At 45.2% G+C, this 23,238-nt stretch overlaps 1 protein-coding gene across 1 annotated transcript; it reads left to right on the top strand.

The window, feature by feature from the left end:
* Positions 1 to 1,411: 1,411 nt before the first annotated feature.
* LOC306944318 (calpain-2 catalytic subunit) lies at positions 1,412 to 23,176 on the top strand (the record flags this gene model as incomplete). Its single annotated transcript, XM_079532808.1, has 21 exons — positions 1,412 to 1,648; positions 1,766 to 1,835; positions 6,726 to 6,844; positions 7,089 to 7,222; positions 8,038 to 8,206; positions 9,681 to 9,764; positions 10,700 to 10,785; positions 11,442 to 11,516; positions 11,687 to 11,847; positions 12,269 to 12,438; positions 13,165 to 13,176; positions 14,814 to 15,025; positions 15,656 to 15,692; positions 16,521 to 16,586; positions 16,826 to 16,883; positions 18,420 to 18,484; positions 19,631 to 19,699; positions 20,336 to 20,414; positions 20,880 to 20,996; positions 21,333 to 21,391; positions 23,138 to 23,176. 21 exons carry the CDS (start codon positions 1,412 to 1,414, stop codon positions 23,174 to 23,176), a joined length of 2,118 nt encoding a protein of 705 aa, XP_079388934.1.
* Positions 23,177 to 23,238: the final 62 nt, after the last annotated feature.

Genomic DNA, 23,238 nt, shown 5'->3' with positions numbered 1-23,238 from the left:
CTGCGGTTACGTGGCTCCCTGCAGGTTACACTGCAGCACCACCCAAAATCCAAACCCTATGTCTGAGAGCACGGTCCAGACACCCCTTGAACACCCTCTGCCACTGGGGCTGTGCCCACTGCCCTGAGCAGCCTGTTCCTTCCCATCGCCCTCTGGAGCAGACCCTGTCCCTAACCCCCAGCTGCCCCTCCCCTGACAGTTCCATGCCATTCCCTCGGGCCCTGTTGCTGTCACGCAGAACTCAGCGCTGCCCTTCGCTCCCTGTGAGGAGCTGCAACCGCCGTCAGGCCTCCCCTCACTCCTCTGCTCTGCGCTGTGCAAACCCAGCGGCCTCAGCGCTCCTCACACAGGTTGCCTTCAGACCCTTCGCCATCTTTGTTGCCCTCTTTTGGATGCCCAAGAACACAGTGGTATCTGTCTTGTGGCACCCAGACCTGCACCCAGTGCAGGAGGAGAGGCTGCACAGAGCAGAGCAGAGCAGGACAAGCCCTCCTTTCACCCGACAGCAGCGCTGAGCCTGGGGCAGCTGGGCTGCTGTTGGCCCTTGTAGCTGCCAGGCACATGGCTGCCTCAGGTTGAACTTGCTTGTTTTCCAGTGCAATGGCAATGTTTTGTCCCATAACTGCGTAAGCAGAATGTGTGCTTCATTAATTATTGAAGCTCAAAGCCACCAAGCAAATCTGCAGAGCCCCTCAACACATCGAGGAGCCCTGTCTCGACAGTGAAGGAAATATTTTATGATTCTCAAGGGAAAATCCCCACTTCTCACCACACAATAAAGCCAGGTATTCTACCAGTCTTTTCAAACAACGGCATCGAGTTTAGTTCAGTAGGACGGCTCCGAACGAGCCCTACGAGTGCGTGCGGAGCTCGGGATCCGCTGCCCCAAACGCGGTGGTTCTCCGCGCTGCCGGGCAGCGCTGTGAGTCAGACGTGAAGCACGGCACGAACCGCCCGGGCTCTCGGTGGGAGGACAGCCCCGTTGCAGCGGTGCCAGCGGCACGCAGCCGGAGGCGGCCTTGCAGGGAGCCGTTCAGGCAGCACGGGGGGCTGTGCGTGGACAGATGCCATCCTCGGACACGTGCGGGGCTTTGGAGCGGGGGACTCCCGACGCCAGCAATACGCTGGGAGCGATGCCATCCGCTTTCTCCTCGTGAGTCCCGCTGAGAGCTGTAGATCCAGGCGGGGATTCCTCCCGCTGAAAGCGCTTTAAACTCAGAAAACGTCCGTTTCCTGGCGGAGGATGAACACCCGCGGCAATGCGCGGGCTCGGCGGGAAGGAAGCGCGCTTCCCTTCAACCCCACGAGGGATTTTTTGGTTGGGATCTGGTTTGACGTTCCCCTCCCACGACCCGCGGGGTGCGGCACGCCCGGGGCGGCCCCGTGACGGGAGAGGCGTGGCGGCGGGGCGATGGCGGGGATGGCGGCGGCGCTGGCGAAGGAGCGGGCGGCGGCGGCGGGCGCGGGGCGGCACGGGCAGGCCGTGCCCTACCTGGGCCAGGACTTCGGGGCGCTGCGGCGGGAGTGCCTGCAGGCCGGCCGCCTCTTCCACGATCCCTCCTTCCCCGCCGGACCCGCCGCTCTCGGGTACCGGGAGCTGGGGCCCAACTCCTACAAAACGAAGGGCGTCGTCTGGTGTAGACCTACGGTAGGTGCCCGGCTCGGGATGTCCGAGATGCGCGGTGCTCGTCCGGCTCCATCCCCGCCCTCGCCCCTCTCTTGGTTCCGTCCTTCTCGCGTAACTCCGGGCTCGTTCTGTTGCCAGGAGCTGTGTTCCTGTCCGCGGTTCATCGCCGGCGGAGCCACGCGCACCGACATCTGCCAAGGAGCCCTGGGTAAGCGGGGCGGCGGTCGCAGCTTTCTGCTCCCAGCGCTGCTCCGTGTGGGTTCGCGTTGGGCTCTGCCCTCCCGTGCCCACCGTATCGCCTCATGCCGGATAGGAGCAGGGAGGATGCAGGCAGGTTTTCCGTTCCCTGCTTGCTGCCCGCCTTTGTGTGCTCGTCAGCCTGACTCACGGTTGCCGTTAGCAGCACGGCAGTGCACAAAAGACGTGAAGGTTTTGGAGCAGGTCCAGAGAAGGGCCGTGAGGATGCTCAGAGGGCTGGAGCATCATTGCCATAACTGACAGTCCGATGTTCTCTTGAGGTTATGTGGTACCACCAAAGGGTATGACTTGAGTCACAGCTGCTGTGCCTTTCCCTCCTGAAACAATATTTGAATAAGAGGCTCTTAGTGCTCGTGTTTGTTTTCAGCATGACTAACTGATGCTGTGATTGGCCTTGCTATCTTCTTACCAATCTGTGCAGAGAGTTGTCTTCTCTGTTACTTACTGATGAACTAATTCGACACTATAGGTTCTTCCTCCATAGCCACTGAGTTATTAAGACCCTGTTTTGAATCTGTGTTCTTTTGCACAGATGTTCTGTGCAAATGCTTTTAATTTTGCCTCTGCCTCTTCTGACACTCACCTTTGCACAGAGATTTAACTAAACTTCGGTTCACTTGAACTTCACTTGATGACACTGATAACACATCATGTTTCGGAATGTTCCAAAGGACATTGCACTAAAAGACATCAGATGCTCTTGTATTTTATATTATTATATTTTTGTTTGTCCATAGAAAACTTTAGTGGTCTACTTATCACCCAAAAAGCTTGATCAGAAAGCAACAGACCTGTGTGTTTTACAGCAGGTGCTAACCTGCTTGGAGCATCTTACAGTAGGTATCCAAAGCACATGCATCTGTCACTGCTGTGACAGGATTCTTGGCATGGATTGCCAGCACAGAAAAGCTCATTAGGTTCTCAGGACAACACAGTTTTCCCCTTTTAGCTTTGGGTTAGCCATTATTCTGCTTTATCATTGTTAGTTAGAAGCTTTTTAGGACAAGTATTTGGAGTCAGTTTTGCAGTATCAGGTCTGCAGTTAATTATGGGGCTTGGCCCAGAACTGCAGCAAATGGGATGTGGTGACTCATTGTAGCAGAACCAAAGCAAATGCAGAGGAAGCTTATTCACCCTTAACCACATTCTTTGGAGGGATGTCACCATGGTATCACAACACTGAGGTGTATAGGACACAGTGTCTTTTATCTGCTATTTAATCACAGATGTATTCTCTTTGAATACAGATGTGTGGAAAAATAATTAAGTGAGTAGGATGAATGTAGAAAATGAGATGCATGGTTTTCCCACGCAGAAAACCACTCTATTGTGAGTGAGCTGACACTGCTTCTTGTCTCCAACCAGAAAATTTCCAGGGGTCCCACAGTATTGATACAAATATCTCAGTCACTGACATAGTCATTAATCTACAGTTATGACTGCTCTAATATACTGATGCTTTTTGAGATTGGCTGAATGTACTTTTTTCCTTTGACCCCACACTGCTACATGAGCTGCCCTCGTGTTGTACAATAAGCTTTGCCTTGCTTAGCTGTCCAGAATGGCCTATTTTAGACCAAGCATCTTGGGGCTATTTATGCTTGCCTTGTTGTAACTCTTTTTGTTTGTTTTTTTGTTGTAGTATTGTTGTTTATTGTTGGAGATTAGGTAAATACACAGATGAATGCATAGAAATCAGAAGTAAAACAGCAAGAGCAGCACACAGGAAGCAAGATGAAAAAAAAAGAAAAAAAAAGAAAAAAAAAACCACCAAAAAACCCTACTTCTTGTTATTATAAATAAACTCACAGCCTGATAGTATCCTCTTTTCTGATCACTTTGTTCTGTCTATTGCATTGTGCATTTGCACTGATTAGCCCAATATGGCTGTCAGCCCTTTCAAATATACCCTATACAGAACCTGTAGCTCAACAGCCATACAGAAGGACCAGTTTTATCATTAAGGATATTTGGTAAGGAGCTTCTTCTTCAGGCTTGCTTAGTGCAGGCTAAAACTCCACATACACTCAAAGGCTTTGAAATATCAGGTCTGCTTTTAGTGATGTCAGTTTGGAAAGGCAGAGCTTAAGTCCTGACTACTGGGCACTTCTATGTGTGGAAGCCAAGGGGTGGTGAGCTTATATATATATGCTCTATCTGCCCTTTAATGCCAAGAAGCTGTTGCCCAGGCAGGGTCAATATCTACAGTTGTCTGACTCCTAAGTTTTCATTAGAAACTGCTCCACAGAGAGGCTTTACATCAAAGCCTTCTGTTTCCTTCTCTACTGTCTGCCTTCATGGTACAACTAGGAGGTAAAGGAAAACCCTCTTTAATTCTGCTAAGAGTTCAGAGGTCCTCCATGACTTCTCTGATGCTAATAACATGGTGTCAAACACTCTGGGGATCCCCTGGAGTCCCTGAGTGCATGGCTGAGCAAAGCTCTGCAGTGTGTGCTCAGCTGGTTGCTGCAGGTTGAGCAACTGGGAGGGGAAACACCCCTTCAGTTGACTGGGAGCAGAGCTATGCTGTCCAGGAACTGTGTGGTTTCACCCAGCTGTGCCACATACTGTGGCCAAATACTCACCACAGCCAATACAGCTGTGCTGAGCAGGCTGAGTTGCTGTTTTTCTGAGTTTATTTGATTTATTCTGGAGAAAAGCATGCAACTGCCTGGCCAAAGGAAGGTGTCCCAGCAGTGTGGGTGAGCATCCTCTGAGCTAGCCTGAATCCAGCTGCTGTCAGCCTGAGATGTCAGACTTGCTTTGTGCACAGGTGCAAAGCCTTGCAGGGAAGGAGATGTGTGTCAGTGCTGCTCAGATGGGAAGGCTGTGGGCAGCCCAGCAGGGATGGAAGGGGAAGGGTGGCTGCTGTGCAGGACAGCAAGCTTCCTGCACACCTCTGCCACCAGCACTGCAGTTTCTGAGAGACTATGTTTGTTTTACTGTGTTGATGTACTTGGCATGCTGGTTATAAAGTTTGGAAATGGAAGCTCAGATATGGCCAGATCACTAGTACAGTCCTACTGATAAACTTTAATCCAGCCTTTTGCCTCTGTGACTGATGATAGATTATTTGGCCTGTGTGCTGAGAGATAATAACCCACTAATCTGTGATTTTTTGACGTCTCATGCCTGATCCTAGTGTTAAGGGTGCTTTGAGATTGTCTATTTGTCATATCTTATGCACATGTGTATTTACATCCATCCCCTTCTCCCACTGTTCAGAATGTCTCTGCTGTCTGAAGCCCAATATGCCAAATACTTAATAACCCACCTCTCTGTCCCTGTAACCTCCTTTAACTTCATAAATCACAGAATTGCAAGGCTTGGAAGGGACCTCAATAGATCATTGAGTCCAACCCCCAGCTAAAGAAGGTACCCTACAGTAGGTCGCACAGGTAGGCGTTCAGACATGTCTTGAATATCTCCGTAGAAGGAGACTCCACAACCTCTCTGGCAGCTTGTTCCAGTGCTCTGTCATCCTTACTGTGAAGAAGAAACAGAAGGATTTTTTTTGCCTGTGTTAGTGAATTTTTGTGATGCTTTGTGATGTTGTGCAATGAGTGCCAGTGAGAGAGAAACAAGTCCGGGAAGAGGAGGAGACAATGAGGTCTCAATTCAGTGATGGGAATGTCCTGATTCATTTTGGCCACACAAGGGCCCTACTCAAAGTGGCAGGCCTCTGACTTGCTAGCAGCTGATGTGTGTTTCCTAAGCCTGCCATCCAACACATGCTGCAGGACAGTACTGGGGGATCTGATGCATAATGCCATCATTTATGTGCTCACAAAACAGAGTAGCAACAGCAGCTCTGATTACGCAGCTTAGCAGACATAGTGGTGATGGATGACACTACACGATCCTAGTGGTCTTTCCCAACCTCAGTGACTCTGTGATTCTCCTAAGGAGGAGTTCTGAAATGCCATTTCTTCCTATGGGTTGCAGGAGTCAGGGAAGCACTGAGTCCTTATGTCTGTAACCACGCTCTTAATGTGCTTAACTGGAAGGTGACCACTCTTAAAACAACATTTGTTTCTGAAAATAAATGCAACAGTTGCAGTCTCCTGCTTGGAGAGGGATGGTGTGGAAAAGTACTGTCCAAACAGCCTGGACCCAGCCTGACTTAGTGTGTGTTGGCTCCATCTCTGGAAGAGTGAAGAGGTGTGTAGGCTCGAGAAACAGTGCCTGCCTTCAGGTCTTTCCTGCCTCTCTTCTGACCAGTGTCAGATTAGATGCTGCACAGGACAAAGAGGCCTCTAACAAGCCTCCAGAGGTGTATAAGGTCAAAGGAGCTCCTGTTTGGCAGGAGATTGCAAGGGAACTTTAGCGGGAACTCAGTCCTAGGATAGATGTCTGGGTGGCAAGTCAATAAGCATTAGTGAAATGTAGAGGAAGGAAAAGAAAGCAGCCTATTCTTGAGAAAACACAAGCCTTTTGAGGAGAAATTGCACCTCAGGGAACCTTTGTGCTCTTTGACTTTTCCCCATGCTGTATACTCACTCATGCTAACCTATGCTGTATACTCAATTGAATATTTATTTCTTTTTCAAATAGTTCCAGCACGGGTGATAATTATTGCTATTACTATTTTTTTTATTATTATTATTATTATTTTTAATCTTGGGAAAACACATCTGCTTGGAAATGGCATATATTTGTATACATACATTTAATGTGTCCTAGAGGTAAAGTGATGAGTGGGATCATCTCATCACGGCTGAGGTGGTTCATTTCTGAGAAGGCACAGTGATCCCCATGTTGGTTATAATGCACAATCCCTATTCAGTGCAAAAGTTAAAGAATAACTTTGAGTAATGTGTGTTGTATTTTTTTTTTACAGGGGACTGCTGGCTCTTGGCAGCTATTGCCTCCCTCACTCTGAATGAAGAAATTCTGGCCCGTGTTGTTCCCAGAGATCAGAGCTTCCAGGATGAATATGCAGGAATTTTCCACTTTCAGGTATGTGGAAATCTGGCTCTCGCCTTCTCCTGAGTGCTGTTTGCCAGGAACCTTTGTGGTTGGTCATGTCTACATGCAAGATGTCTCTGGGAACATCTTGGGGGACATAAAAAAACCAGGCATCAAAATCCAAGGAGAGTGATGGTGATGGAGGGAAGAAGGCCAATGACCAAAGAGCCAGGAGCAGGGGTTCTCTTTGTTGGTGCACATGGGCCATTGATGAGGTGTTTGCATTCTCTCCCAGTTCTGGCAGTATGGAGAGTGGGTGGATGTTGTGGTGGACGACCGGCTGCCCACCAAGAATGGGGAGCTGCTCTTCGTGCACTCAGCGGAGGGCAGCGAGTTCTGGAGCGCGCTGCTGGAGAAGGCCTACGCCAAGTGAGTAAGGCCTGGGTGGCCGCCTGGGGCAAGAGGAGCTGCTTGTTCTCACTTCCTGCTTCTATTTCCCCATAGCATCCACCACAGTGCAGATACTACACATTAAAATGTCAGTCTCATTATCACAGCAGCTGCTTTAGTGAAGCTGTGCTGACAGGTGCTACTGACAGCAGCCAAAAGTACTGTCTTTGCTGCTAGCCAAGAAAAACATCCCCTGGCAAGCCTGTTCTTTGAGTGTCATTTCCTGCTCCTGGGGTCTGGGAGCTCCATTTCATGTGCTCTGAACACCTGTGAGGGTTTTCAGCTGCACTGCTGGTATGCAAAGCATGCCAGTCCACCTGCCCAGATCTGTCTTCAGGGTGAAGATGCTCGAAGGTGAATTTCAAGTTTGGGAGGGGGTCAGGGAGGAATTCTGCCATATAACATTACAATTTTTAAATTGACTCAAGAAACAGAACTCTTCTAGAGCAGCTGAAAGTCAATCCTATGATTGCTTAAGGGAGTGAACAAGTATGTTGTTGGTTCTTGTTTTTTGAGTTTTGGGGGTTGTTTTTTTTTTTTGTTTGAATAGCATCCAAGTTCGTTTGTGTTGTTTTTTTTTGTCATTGATATGACTGAACTTGCAAATGATCACATTCAGCCTTACTCTAAAGGGCTATAAGAAGGAAAGCTGAAGGAAGGAGGTTGCCTTTGTAGCTGCCATGGTGCTGCTGAAAGCAGAAGTGCTGTGACAGTTTCCACAACCGAGTGCCAATCTCCAAGAGAAAAGGAGAATAGGGAACCTGATTGTTGTGTGGGTGTGTGCTTTCATGCAGGCTGAATGGATCATACGAGGCTCTCTCCGGTGGCACCACCACTGAAGGCTTTGAGGACTTCACTGGTGGGATTGCAGAATGGTATGAGCTGCAGAAGGCACCACCCAACCTCTTCAAAATCATTCAGAAAGCACTGCAGAAAGGCTCGCTCCTTGGCTGCTCCATCGATGTGAGTTGGTGCTTACTGCTGGGTGCTTGGCTCTCACTCTGCATGTGAGCCCATGGGAGGTGGACCTGTGCTCCAACCGCGGGAGGCGCACAGAGGATGCTTCCCTCTGCCTCTTGAAGATCAGTTCTCTGCTCTTCCTTCTGCCTGGAGAGTTTGACCCGGAAGCACGACACAGCAATTGAGAATAGGTTGAAACATAGATCTAGTTAGTTCATGTGTTAAAGCTCTTTGCCTTAGTTATTTTTCTTCCTTAAGACCCAGGAGTTGGACTTGATGATTCTCGCGAGTCCCTTCCAACTCAGGATATTTTATGAAAATTTCTGCTGTTTTTAGGCTCATGGTGAAGAATCATATGGGTAACTCATTAGGGATCCCAGTGTACATCTTTGTTCTTCAGAAAGTTTGTGTCTTGGCAGCAGATTGCCACAGGCTAAGTGGCTTTGGGCAAAGAGCTGCTGCTAATGGTTCCTCCATTGTGCGCTCAGTTGTTGTGGTCTCCATCCTGTTTGTTGTACAGGTTGTACCCAAAGGTTCCAAAAAAGAAAACTGAAGTAAAAACAACTGGGATACCTTGTCCAATCAGTGAGGCTGTTCTTGGTCACTTTAAAGGCTTTATCAGAAAACACATTGCCAAAATCTAAATCTGTGCTATAAAAAAAATGAGCAGCTTTTTGTCACTGACTACAGCAATTCAGCATTGCTTTTGGCCTCACTGAAATTAATCTGGGTATCATTACTACTATGATAACCAATGTACTCCCAAAGGAGATTAAATCTTAGTTGTGTCTAAAGAGAAGGTAAATTGCTGACAAGAATTGCATTCATAATTTAAACTCAAGTGTTTCCTCCCTTTTTTTTTTTTTTTTTTTTTGTTTGTTTGTTTTAAATCCCAGTCACAAGAGAGGGAAGTTTCACAGCAGGAAAAATACTTTGTCAATGTTAACGTGCAACTCCACAGCACTTTCCAGACATGTTCTAGTCTGCATTTAGATAAGAATCTGATATCTGGATTTTTGCTCCGGAATGATACAAACCTCATGTTGGGGGTGGGGGAAAGTAAATATATTCCTTTGTTGGTGAGTGCTTTATACACTGTAAAGTAATTGTTAGTGAGTTTGGTCTTTGAAAAATCCTGTAAACTCTTTTCTTCTTGTCTGTCAGAGAAAAAGGGGAATAGAAGTTAAGCATTATAAAGACCTGTAGTAAAAATAGGGCATGAAATGGCAGCAGGAATTCCGTCTGCTTGATCCCACTCCCTTCTTTATTATTTTTTTTTCTAAGCTTCAAGTATGCTTGTTTGAAGATCACATACCTTCTGATAAGGAGGAAGGAGAGTGACAAACATGTTTAATGGAGGTTGAAGAAGCTTTAAATCAGGATGTCAAGCAGCCACTTTCTTGTGAGGAATGATTTTCTTTGCGGTGTTCATAGGTCAGACTAGTCAAGTGTTGTAATAGCTTCTTTGCTCTTACAGATCACCAGTGCAGCTGAGACGGAGGCAGTCACATCGCAGAAACTGGTGAAAGGACATGCGTACTCCGTCACTGGGGCAGAGGAGGTAGGTGCTGTGCCCCAACACGGGGACAAATGCAGCCAGCCCCATGCGTGATCCTCCCTGAGCCGTGGCAGCAACAGATTGGTCTTCATAGCCAAAAATTCTTCAGTCTCTGCAGAACCAGATTTCTGAGTCACTTCTGTGTGAAGAAATAGCGAGTTAATCTGTGTGTTTTGGGTAAACGCAAACTTGAGTTCTTGAGAAAGCTCTGTGCAGAGGGCACATTATCTTCTGGTAGATTACACCTTAGGTGCACGGCAAGATGTGTGAGACGTGCCAGGCAAAAAAAATATTATTATGTATTAATTAACAGCAATCAGCACCTTCCAGTAGAGCACTGCGTGTGAGAGCCAGGTGCCCAGCCAAGAGCAGGTGATCAACAAAGTTAAAGTGTGCAAAAACAAAAGGAAGCAGACAGGTCATGGCATCCTTCACATGTATAAAGGACATTTGGTCACTCCAGTAGTTATTTTTGAAGTATGTATAAAATGGCAAAGTGAGGTGTGATGAGTCCCCAGCCACAGGCATGTTGCAAGGCGATGGGCAGTGCTCACAGGCAGGTTGGGGTGCATGCACTTGGTCCTCCTGTCACAGAAGAAGAATCGGGAGGGAATTTGACCTTAATTCACAAAAAGATAGGCAAGCTTCTCCTTTAGAGATGTTTGCAGGCTTTGTATGGAGAGTTTGTTACGGAGACCCATCCTTGGACTTTGGAGCTCTGCCCTGCCCGCTCTCCTCTGTTTGCTCTAGTGATGCTGCAGCTCCTGCCTCCAGAACTGCATGTTCCTCGTAAAAAAAGACTGTTCTCACTGGACCTCATAGAGCTTCGTTTGTCTCAGGCTCTGTGTGCAGAGCAATGGGCAGATTAAAAAAAAAAATGGAGGAGAGCACAGAGCTGAGTCCTTGAGTGACTTTCCATGTTCTTCTGATCCCACCAGGTGAACTTCCGTGGAAGTATCCAGAAGCTCATCAGAATCCGAAATCCCTGGGGGGAAGTGGAGTGGACGGGGAAATGGAATGATAAGTGAGTCAATGGCTTGCATGTTGCCTATAGGTGTTGACTGCAGGGAAGTACTTGTGTTCCTGTTGTCCTCTGTCTTCTCCCTACCTCCAGCTTCACTTTAAGTCATGTCTGGATGCGATGTTCACCCTGAGCTGGTTAAAAGAGGCATCCCACCACTTTGTCTCCCATGCTACAGTGCCCTCCATACAAACACCTGCTTTTGGGCTAGATGGGGTGGTTTGGTTTGTGATTCCTGCAAGTCTTTTTGTTGTTTCTGCTGTTTTAACAGCCCAGATTCAGTGGTGAGCTTCTGAAAACCTACTTTATATAAGGGCTGTAAAAATGCCTTTCTGTGTTAGCAATGAAAGCTGGAGTTTATGTACTGTTGTGGCTGAACAGTATTTACTCTGGGTGTTCCTGCTCTGTTTCAGTCAAGGCATCAGTATTTTGTGAAAATGAAACTCCTGCCCTGCATTTTAAGAGGCCAGGTACTTAATGTCCCAGTGTCCCTGTATTTCCATTCTGCTGTTGTTTGAGAGCCCTAGAGCCGCTGTCAGGTGGGTGTCATGGAGTGTAGCAATCGTGTAGGGCTGTGAGAAAACTGAGTCATTGTGCCAGACCAGTTACATTAAGATTTAACTTTTTTAAACTGCAGTTAATGTGGGTTTGTCTTTCAGCTGCCCAAACTGGAGTGGTGTTGACCCAGAGGTGCGAGAGCGGCTGACGAGGAGACATGAGGATGGGGAGTTTTGGTAAGTGAATGAGCCTTTTTCCCACACAAAGTACCCTCTCCCACCACACTCTCCAAGATGAGTGAGTAAGTTCACCCCAATTCCCAGTGCTAAACTGCTGAGTAGAAGAAGGACAAGGTGGCTGTCTGGAAATACTGTCCATCTTAAACAGATGGCATTGCCTCCCCCAGGATGGCCTTCAACGATTTTCTGAGGCACTACTCCCGCCTGGAAATCTGCAATCTGACTCCAGACACTCTGACAAGTGACAGGTACAAGAAGTGGAGATTGCTGAAGCTGGACGGGAACTGGAGGCGAGGAGCTACTGCGGGGGGCTGCAGGAATTACCCAAGTAAGAGTGTGCTCATCCGCTTGTTGCTCTGGGAGCTTCAGTCTCCAGATAGATATTCTGCAGTGTAAAGGATTGGGTTGAAGCCATAACCCCAGTGGCACAGTGGTGAGAAACCTTTCTGAGTCTGGTGTAATGTTGACTTTGGTGTTGACTTTGGTCAGTCCTGCTTGCCTAACGCACCTTTGTCCTTGATGTTCACTGGTCTGGGGTGGCTTATGACATGCTGGAAGTATCAGGGAATGATATCCAGAAAATGCAAGTGCATGAAAGACACGGCTGCATAATGAGGGTCTACTTGTGGTTGTGAGGCCGGAAGGGAAGCATTGATCACAGCTTAATTTGGAAGTCAGGGCTGTGTCTGTCCTAGCTGGCATGTGTTTATCAAAGAAGTCTGAGCAGTTTTCATATATCCACTTCACAGACACCTTCTGGACGAATCCACAGTATTTAATTAAGCTGGAGGAAGAAGATGAGGATCCTGATGATCCTGAGGGAGGCTGCACATTTCTTATTGGCCTGATTCAGAAGCATCGGAGGAAGCAGAGGAAGATGGGAGAGGACATGCATACCATTGGCTTTGCAATTTATGAGGCAAGTAAGATGCATGGAAGGAAAAGGAAAAGTCACTCACTCTATTAACTCAGCAAAGTCCTCAGTTCCTTCTGTGCTCTACCTGAGCAAAGTTGGGCTTCCAACCCAAACTAGGGCTGAATCAGATACCAGTAGGCAGAGGGAAAATTCCATTTAGGTGTTAAGAAAATTATCCTACACCAAAACAGTGGTCAAACACACGGACAACAATCCAGAGAGATTACAGAAGCTGTGTTCTTGGAGATATTCACACCTGGTCTGGACAAGGTCCCAAGCAGCCCCACCTAGCTTCGGTACTGGCCTTGATTTGAGTGGGGGGTGTGGATCCAGTGACCCAGATGGGCTTCTCCCAACCATAGTATTCTATGGTTCTACATGGAGCAGCAAAAAAAGCATTTAAAACAAAGAAAGAAGGGAAAAAGAAAAAAAAAAAAAGAAACTTGCAGAGTGGAAAAACACAGTCTGAACTTTATTTATTATGCTGTGATGAATAGAGACTAAAGAAGAGCAGCTATAACAGGAATGCAATGCTAGCCAGGGCATCTGCACAGCTTGGGAAGTATGAGCCCAGGGGCAGAATGAGCCAAAACACCTGTAAAACCCTGTCTGACTAAAGGTTCAGGGATGTGTCTATGCCAGCTCCTTAATCAGTCTCTTTGTTTAGAAATACAGATGTTGCCTTAACTGCACTGCAGCACACAACTAACTGTCCTTTTCTCTCTGCAGGTGCCCCCAGAGGTACGTAGCACGCAGTGGTGTCAAAGAGTTCAAGGTGCAGCTTTGAGTCTGATGTCTGTGGCAAAAACAATTGAGAGGATCTTCCTTCCCTGAAGGACCATATGGGCTATGCAGAGTCTGAAGTTAGTGGCCGTTTATTCTGAGGTGGGATTGAGCCTGTATTGCATTTTCAAAATGTTCTGGGTTCAGATGAGAGCTCCCAGTACAGCAGAAACTCACGAGAGCAGCTCCTTCATGACTATTTGTAGTAGGCAATGCAACAGCTGTTCTCCCAGCACAGACCCACACCTGCTCCTGCCCTGCACAGAGGTCATGCCTGATGCAATTAATCTTCCACAAAGGTGTTCATTCTCATTCCCCAGGGCATCCTTTCTTCTCTCAGATTCTACTTGCAGGCAATTAACAGCGTGCCCCAGAGGTCAGAGAAGAGCATGCAGTGGGGTGTGATTGCTGAGCAATGCAAGGCAGGGCTGCAGGCCCCTCTCAGACAAATGAGGTGGAGCAAAGTGCCAGGGTGACCTCAGCCATGGCTTGCTGTACCTGACAGAGTGCACTCAGATCCCTGAGGCGCAGGAACAGCATGCAGCATATTTGGTTGCTATGTAAAACATGGTTTTACCAGGAAAGAAGTGGAGTTACCAGTTCATTTAATTTCTTACCTGCCTTCTGACTGCTTTAGCAACATTTTGTTACTCCTTGGCTCATACCCTAGTGGTCTAAAATCTATTCTGCGTACCAAAAGACTCAAACTACAGTCTGTTGACTTTTCTGCCATAGCTGCAGCAGGTCTGACGGGTTTTGCATTCTTAAAAATCTGAACAGAGGGGAAGTGGGATTTTCTAAGCAGAGCATGTTCCTGGTGTCTGCTTCTGGAACTGAAATAGCTTGTCTTTAAATCCCTGCCCTGAAGAGTTTGTTCTGGAAGATGTCACCACTCAAATACACTTCTGTAACATGCAGTGTTGATTTTATTCTCAGAGCCCTGCAGAACTGGGCTCTCTGCTGCAGGGCGGCTTGGGGAAGCAAAGCTGCAATGCCCTCGTGGCAGTAGTCCTGGGGCTGGGCATCAGCTGCAATACATCTGGCCTTCAAATAAAATCAGGGATGAAAGAACATCTAGAAACATAGAATGGGTTGGGTTGAAAGGGACCTAAAAGACTATCCAGTTCTAATCTCCTGCCATTGACATCTCTCACCAGCTCAGGCTGCCCAGGGCCCCATCCAACCTGGCCTTGAGCACCCCCAGGGATGGGCCACCACAGCTTCTCTGATCAGCTGTGCCAGGGCCTCACTGTCCTCGTTGTGAAAGATTTCCTAAAATGTAACCTGAATCTCTCCTCTTTCAGTTTCTCCCTTGTCCTGTCACTATCAGACCATGTTGGTCTCCAAAAAGAGTTGTCAGATTTTTTCACAATCTGCTAAACATAAGCATTATTTGAATGCTGTAGTGAGATGGTCTGCAACACAGGAGTACTGTGGTGCGAGACACCACTCCCTTTCTCTTTTCTCTTTCATTTTGGTGGAACATACATTTTTCTCTTCACACCTAGGTAATTGTCGTCTCTGTTGCGTTTGTAACTAAAAAGAACAAATACGTACCGATGATGTGTTTTCTCTGTTTTCTTGCTTTCCATAAGTTTTCTGGCCAGACGAATATTCATCTGAGCAAAAATTTTTTCCTGACTAACAAAGCAAGAGAAAAATCCAACACCTTCATCAACCTCCGGGAAGTGCTGAATCGGTTCAAGCTCCCCGCAGGAGAATACATCATTGTGCCCTCTACCTTTGAACCCAACTTGAATGGAGACTTCTGCCTCCGAGTCTTCTCAGAGAAAAACGCAAACTCAGCGTACGTAGCTTTGTGCTACAGGTTATTTACTAGGAATGGGATGGTTTGTTACAATTATTATTTATTTTATAGTAATTTCTGTCTGGATAGATGCTTTTTGGAGCCTTTGGAGCGTAGCCAGCTGGGTCCCACAGCCTAGCCTGATCTGTGGAAACAAGAAAGCCACAGAAAGACATGCTTTGCATTGGTGGTGAGCACACTGACTACGAGAAATAGTCCACACCTCTGAAATCATGCTGGGAAGAAAACAAGACAATTGTTCAGCCAATTGCTGTCTTTAATAACACTGAGCTGGGTTTTAGTAGAGCCGGCTCAAAGCACACTGTTGGCTGCAGATGTGACATGTCCTATACAGCACAGGGAATGGGGCCTTGAGAAGGGGTGAGAGATCTTTCACAGCAACTTACCTTCTTCACTGCAAGCAGAAACCTTTCTCTCCTTGAGTATTTTCTATACCAATGAGAATACTGGAATGTCAGTGTGTCTGAGGTTCACTCCACCAACCTCTCAGCTTTAAACATGCATTATTATTACTGTAATTTAAAGAATTTGGTAAAAAAAAAAAAAAAAGTAGTTGAATCAGAAAAGTGACTTATTTTGTTTTTGATATCAATTTCTGTATCTTTCTAGGGTTATAGATGATGAAATAGAGGCCAATTTTGAAGAGGTATGTTTTAAATATTTTAAATTGAGATAATTTTTGTTATAAATAAATGGGGTTGGGCTGTCTTGTTCCCTTTGCAGTCCAGGCAGATGGCATTTTTCTGCAGGCATTAGCAAGAACTTATCCCACTTTAGAAACAGATTTTTGGATATGCATAATTGAATGCCCAGACCAGTGAGTAGAAAACATCATAAGCAATAATGGAAACAAATGTTGCTTCTTTTCTGAGGTGGGGAACTTGGGCTCTCCAGGTGCCCAGGATCAGGTGCTGCCTGCAGAGATAAGCTGAAGCCATAGGAAATTCCCTTTGCTGTCCAGGAATCCAGAAGCACAAGCCTTTAGCCATAGGTATACTTTTTCACGGGATGTTGTTTCCATGAGTAGAAAGTGGCTCACCATAGGTTTTGTGTTGTAAGGGCTGAGAATGTTTCACCCAGTAATGGGTCTCTACATGACTATGGGATTTTTTTTTCCAACATGAGAACTTACATTTTGCAATCTTTTCTTAAAATGAGGACAGCTAGCCCAGCTGAGTAGCAGCAACAGCAAGACTGTGAATTTGGTTGTGTCCTTTTTTGATACAGAATTTGATAAAGAATGTTCATTTTTTTTTAGTGAAAACCATTGCAGAAGTTCTTAATCCTTCAGTGTTTGCAACAACATTCTAAGCATTCCCTAAATCTAAAAATGATCAAAATGAAAGCAAACAATACAACTACAACAACCTACAACTTTGCCATTTAAACTGCATCATTATTAGAAGGACATTAAGTCCTTCTCAGGCAGAAAAGTTCCTCCTTTCCATATTCTGTTTTTCTATCTCTCTTCTAGACTGAGATCAGTGAAGATGACATTGAGCCTAGCTTCAAAAAGCTTTTTGGGCAGCTGGCAGGAAGCGTGAGTATTTCACTGTTATGTCTTACTGGTGGCACGGGTAGGTATGCAAGAGGAGCAACTCCCAGTCACTGGTGCCAGTGGATTCAGACTGGCCAAATAGGTTTCATGATAAGGGCACACCCACATCAGACACTCTGAGGGACGCTGATCTTGACCATCAATCCCTAAGGATTAGGAGGCTGCTTATGAGATGGTGCCTGTGTCGCCCAGTGAAGAACTTATTTTCCTCTTTTCTTCAGGACGCAGAGATCTCTGCCTTTGAGCTGCGCAGCATCCTGAATAAAATCTTGGCTAAGCGTAAGTACCTGCCCCCAGCAGGGCTCCCAGCGCAGCCGTGAGATCCTCTCTTCACATGGCCAGGGCCACATGCCCTGCAGCCTCAGGGAGCTGCAGAAACATGTGGGCTGTGTTCATGTATCTCAGGGTGTGCGCTCTGGTGGGGCATGTTTGCAAGCCTGCTGCAAACAGGTGCCTTTTATTCCAGTGCCTGGTATAGGAAACTGACTGCCAGGAAGATGGGCTGATTTAGTGAGGGGACTTGGTAGCACAGGTTGGTGGTTGGACCTGAGGATCTTGAAGGTCTATTCCAATCTAAGTGGTTCTGCAATTAGTGCTTGGTAGTAATCAGGGGAGGGTATTGCTGGTATTTGGTATTAAACCATGCAGGATTCAAACCTGACATGAACCATTGCCCTGAGTGATCCTGGTTGAGGGACCAGGAGATCACACTGACGTCCCAAGTGAAAAGAAGTTTACATGAGTAATTCGTTCACAAAGAAATTTGTCTCTGCAAGAAAACTGATTTCCTACCTGAAAGATTTTGCATCTGGGAACAGTTTCTGCTGGAGAGGAGCTGTTGAGACCATGACAGAACAACTGGTGCCTCTGCAGTTCCAGTACCGTTTGCAGCTCCCAAGTCCTATCACTTGCCTGTTGCCAGAACCAGGAGTCAGAGCTCTACAACAGCAGCCCACAGGTTTTCTGTGAAGTCATTCAGAGCTTGGCTAAGGATTATTTTCTTTTACATGAAGCAGCGTTTGAGCCTGGAGAAGAAATTCTCTTTGATTTCCAAAGCGAAATCTTAGCTAGGAAGCCAGGGCTATGCTACATGGATCATGGTGTATCAATGGTGTATTACTGGTTACCAAGCTTGATTTGATGAATGATGAATTGACCTCCACAGTTCAAAAGTCCATGTTGTCCATTGTCTCTGTAAAGCCTTCCTGAACTTGTCTGCTTATCTCTGTCTCTTGTTTCTGCAGCATACCTACAAACTAGACTAACTGGGCTGTTTGCTTGAGGAAATATCACAGCAAACTTTCACCCTGAAGTCTCTCTGTCAGGAAAAAAAGGGCTGTTTATTAGCATCCATTTGTCCGCTTCAGTGCTGTGTCCCTCTCTTGTACAAGACCAGAACTATCTTTAAGGACAAGCTTACCTTAGAAGGGGTACCAATGCAACTGCTAGATCCTAAAGGCTGAGGATGCTGTTTGTAATTCCCAGAGCAGCAGGCAGGCATTCCCTCCTGCTGTGCTGGTTTGGCCCAGACCACGGCAGCCATACAGTAGAACACCTCATTGTAAGTGCAGATGTGAAGGAGACACCACACTGCCATTGAGTAACTAATTTGCCATAGACAAGGCAAAGTGCTAAGCACTAATTATGGAGAAACAAAATTACCCAAATGAAAAGGTCATCTTGCCAGTTGCAAAGCCTCTGAAAAGACAAGCAGTTAAGGGTAGAGGTGTGTACACTGGTTACTCCTAGGCAATAGAGGAAGGTCCTTTGGTACAGTATGCAGCCGTAATTCCATCTCTTGCTCTTTCTTTACAGGCCAAGATATTAAATCTGATGGCTTCAGCATTGAGACATGCAAAATAATGGTTGACCTGCTAGATGTATCCTTTAAGGCTGTTCCCTAAGGGTGCTATTTTTCTGCCTGAAGTAGGTGAGCTGCTGCTTTTGCGATGCCTCCTGAAGCAGATAAGCTGTTTTTGCTCTGGTACCCCACATAAAAACTACAGTCCTTGCTTTGGCCACTGACCATGGCATACACATTCTCTCAGGCAGTGGGGGAACTCCATTTCCAGACAGGGCCATCTGTTTTTAAGTCTTGCATATTACGGTTTAGCTGATGCCACAGTGAGGTTTGCTGGGAACAGGCAGCTCTCAGCAGGGTGGGGACAGGCTTGGCTGGTAGTTTAGATGCACACAGCTGGCTGTACTTACACACTTTGCTATGTGGCTGGAGTTGGGAAAGGCACTGTAAAGCCATAAGGATTTAATAAACAGAAAACAGAGCAAGCAAATATCAGGAGCCACAGACTATACTGATTTTTAGGAGTTTCTACATCCAAGAATAAGCACAAAAGTGTAGGATGAAGGACTTGGGTGTAAGAATAGTTACATCCAGCTTCTCCATTCAGTGGGAGTTGAACTGTGTACTCAGAAATAAATAAAAAATTACCAAACAAAATGATTATCTGCTAAAATTTTGTGTTAGCAGCCAGTACTGATTACTTAGTGGTTTTGGGGAGGGAAGCAATAAATGACTAGGTTTTTTTGTTAGCTGTCTGTGCAAAAGTTCTCTAAATAGCAGGCTTGGTTGTGTCTTTTCCTGTTTATAACCTAGACTTACAAACTCCTGTAACTGCAGGTGTCGAACCAATTACGGAGAGCAAAATGGCATCATCTGTGCTGCTTTATACATGTATTGAAAAGACAGAGAATTACCAAAGGAGGAGTGAGAAGGGGTTGTTAACTGATCACAGTTTAAATGAATCAGTCACTGTATTGACTTAGAAAGACAAGAAGCCTTGGAGAACATTTGTGTATTCAACAGAATGCTTAAACAAACCCAAAAGAGACAAACAGAAACATAAGCTCTAGAGAGGACTTGCATCCTTTTCTTAATACTTAAAAAAAAAAAAAAAAAAAAAAAAAAAAAAAGCAATTAAGTCACAAACGCTCATGTTAATTAGCCCAACACAAATAGGGAAAACCCTTTTTCTGACTTGCAAAGAAATTACCTTGACTCCAGCAAGAATGATGGGAGTGGAAAACTGGGGCTGAAGGAGTTCCACACACTCTGGACAAAGATTCAGAAATACCAGGTAAGACACAACTTTTGGGGGAGTACATACAATAAAACATGGATTGTTTTGCCTCATACGATATACAGCTACCAGAAAGTTTAACTGCAAGTTTTGCACGCAGCTCCTTTGAATGCAATCACTGCAAATTCCGTTCTATTGAAAAGAAACCAGTCTGAAGGAGATGAGGCCTCTTCACTACTGGTGCTCCTCTGAGTTTGCAGAGGATCAAGACAGACTAGAAAGGGAAACTCAAGAACAGCAGCCGAATGTATGCACTAGGCCAACTTAACACCCACGTCAATTCTAATTGAAGCTGGTCAATTATCTAGCAAACTGCGAGTACAACCAAAACTCCCCTAGAGTTCTACAGAACATGAAGTAGCCAGAAAATGATCTGGTTGGCTTGGAGTGTTTTGCTTGGAAGTCCTGTGCTGTCTGCTTGAGGCCATGCTGACCAGAAGTTGGGTGAGAGCCATGCATTCCAGTGCTGTGACACCTTTGGGAAGGCGTACAATGCGTCTCCTGCAACTCATGCATCCTCAGTCCCAAGGTTTTAGCCCTCAGCATCCACAGCTTCTCTTCACCCTTTTGACTGAAGCCAAAAAGCACTCCCAACTGTTGACAAGTTTTGACTTTGGGTTTTATGTCCTGCAGAAAATTTACAGGGAAATTGACGTGGATCGATCTGGAACTATGAATTCATACGAGATGAGGAGAGCACTGGAAGCTGCAGGTAATTGTCTTTTTAGTATTATAGCACATTCAAGCTGAGGTGGCAGATGCTCACTGCACTCCTACACGTGATTTCTAAGCTTAAACATCTCATTCATCCACACCTGAAAAATCTAGACTAAGCGGAAGTCTTTCACCAGGGATACTGTGACTTAGGGAAGGGAGGTAGCTTGACCAAGGTGTGATGCTCACAGTAGCATTACAAGAGTCAGTTTGCTAATGAAATGTGGGAGTTTGCACCATAGGAAAAACACAAGACACTGTCAGGAGCTTAAATAACTCCAAGTGAGGAGGGGGTGGTGGGAGCCTTTCCAAAATTGAGTAGATAATCCTTAAAATTTGACAATTTAACCAAAAGTAGATCTTTAATTTTCTAGCACTGTCAATAGTTGGGTTTTTTTGATGGTTTTGTTGTTTGTTTTTTTTCCTTTTTTCTTCTCCTCCAATCCTTGACATCATATTATAGGGTTCAAGTTGAACGGCCAGTTACATCAAATCATTGTGGCTCGCTTTGCCGATGAAAACCTCATCATTGACTTTGATAATTTTGTCCGGTGCTTGATTCGGCTGGAAACCTTGTTCAGTGAGTACAGGTTTAAAAACCAAACTCTGCTGCTTTGCCTTTTCACTATAAGGCTACTGGATGCTGAAAGCCGTTTTAAATTAACATTTGTTAATGTTACAGACAGAACTATTACAAAATCTTTTTCTGCCTACTTGGCAAGCAGTTCTTGTACACTGGCTTACAGATACAATATGTCTGTCCTTAGTAGGATGATTTCACCCTGAGCTAAAAAGTGCTACTGTGAAGTCTGTTGGTCTGTCATAAACTCCTCTCTGAGCTGAAGCACAGAGAAGAGGAAATCTTTCCAGTTGGTCCCTATATTCATTTTTCTCCATCATCTCTCTCATTCCACAGAAATGTTTCAAAAACTGGATACCGAGAAAACTGGGACAATAGAATTGAACCTCATTAATGTAAGTTCATTCCGTTCTAAAAGGTTCCTTTCTTATTTGGGAGATGGAGGGAGTTCCTTTCTTATTTGGGAGATGGAGGGAGTTAATAGCAAAGAGCATCCTGCTCTATTCTGCCTAGTTATGGCTGGGTATGTATTCTCATATATGTTAGGTTTATATTGCCTATATAATTGTCTTGAGAAATATCTTTTTCTAAGCTGTACCTATAGCCAGCCCCAAATAAGATGCAATATTTTAATCAGAAGTCACTCATTTACTGGAAGTAATTTTAGTTGAGACCTACTTGTGTAGGTCTCTTCCCTGCCTTTTCTGTCAATAACAGGGTAAAATGTGGGCATGAGAGTACTCACAGGAATGGAGGATAAATGCTTTCTTGACCATTATGTGTGTCCTATAGAGAACTAGGAGAAAACTAACCTGTTACTGAAGTTCAGTTAACAACTTATATCTGGACCAAATGAGGAATGCATGTATCATTCTGAAGTTCCTCTACAACAAGTGAGATAAATTTAACTCATTCAGGTCATATCTTAAAGTTACTTCTGTAATAATATTTACACTCCTTATGGTAGAAGTAGAAACATTCATATTTGCTCTGGGCATTTTTCATTAAATTTCAGGCCATTTTTCTCTCTCATAGTGGCTCCTCTTCACTGTCATTTGAACTACTGCCATCAGCCTAAGATGCTTCAAAAAGGTGAAGATCAGATGAAGATAATCAAACAGCATACAAAGCAAAAAAATACATATATGCTAAATTACACGTGCCTTAACTTACAAATGGGAACTTTGCACATGCTTACAAGGAGGAAAGAGCTAATTCCATGGCAGAAGAATCTGCAACCTTGTTTGATAGATTTAATAGTCTTTATATAAGCCTATGTACCCTCTGTACAGCTTTATTACTGTATAAATCCTCACTGCAGCTTCTGAAAATATTTCTTTACCAATATCTTCCTACGTAATGTGGGAAGAAAGATCATTATGCTCGAATAAAGGCTTTTATAATAGCAGCAGCACAAAGTCCCACATACCTGAAAGCGGATGGTATTGCAACCCCTCATAACATGGGTGTTCAGGTAAGACCTGGGGCCCTGCATGTTTTCTGTTAAGCTTCAGCATTATTCATTCAGGTTAAGTATTTTTTGAAGGTCTTGATTAGCAAGTAACACATTTAAATCAACTGAAGACAAATCTCTGCGTCCTGACCACTGATACCCCTGGAGTGGGAAAAGGCTGTCAGCAACTCAGCCCTCACCAGATAAAGCACATGCTCTCAGGTCTTGAGTTCCTGCATCTTTTTTTATCTTCCTTTGAAATACAAGGAAGTATTTAAATAAAAAGATAACAGTGGAAATAAGGTTTGCAAGATCCTTATTGTTTCTGAAAACGAGCAACATTTCTTTGGGAGAGAGCCTTGCAGAATATACGCAGAGCTTCAGTTGTCCAAAACAGAACCAGTTGCCTTTTAATATGGAAAAAAAAGAAATCAAAACACATTTTGGAGCTGAGTAGGCACTAACAGACATTGAATGTACATCTCTTAATGCAGTACTAGACAGCCTGACACTTTAAAAGATTAATGCTTGAAAAACTGTTTTCAAGACAGATGATCACTCCTATATATACCTCTTACCTGACCTATTAGAACAGTGAGGCTATGAACACAAGTAGAATTCTCACTACAGCTGACACAACTTCATCCACTTGAGAATTTGTATCCTTTTTACACTCTCTTTTACTTAGGGAAACCTTTTGAAAAAGCAGCAAGAACTTACCCTGTAAGAAAGAACAAGCCTGAAGGTGAGGCAGAGGTACATCACAAATTCCTTACCTTTGAGGAAATA

This window comes from Tetrao urogallus (assembly GCF_951394365.1).
Source record: "Tetrao urogallus genome assembly, chromosome: 2".
NCBI classification, from domain to species: Eukaryota; Metazoa; Chordata; class Aves; order Galliformes; family Phasianidae; genus Tetrao; species Tetrao urogallus.
Note: the sequence above shows the minus strand (reverse complement) of the source record. Positions and strands in the feature narration are given on the sequence as shown.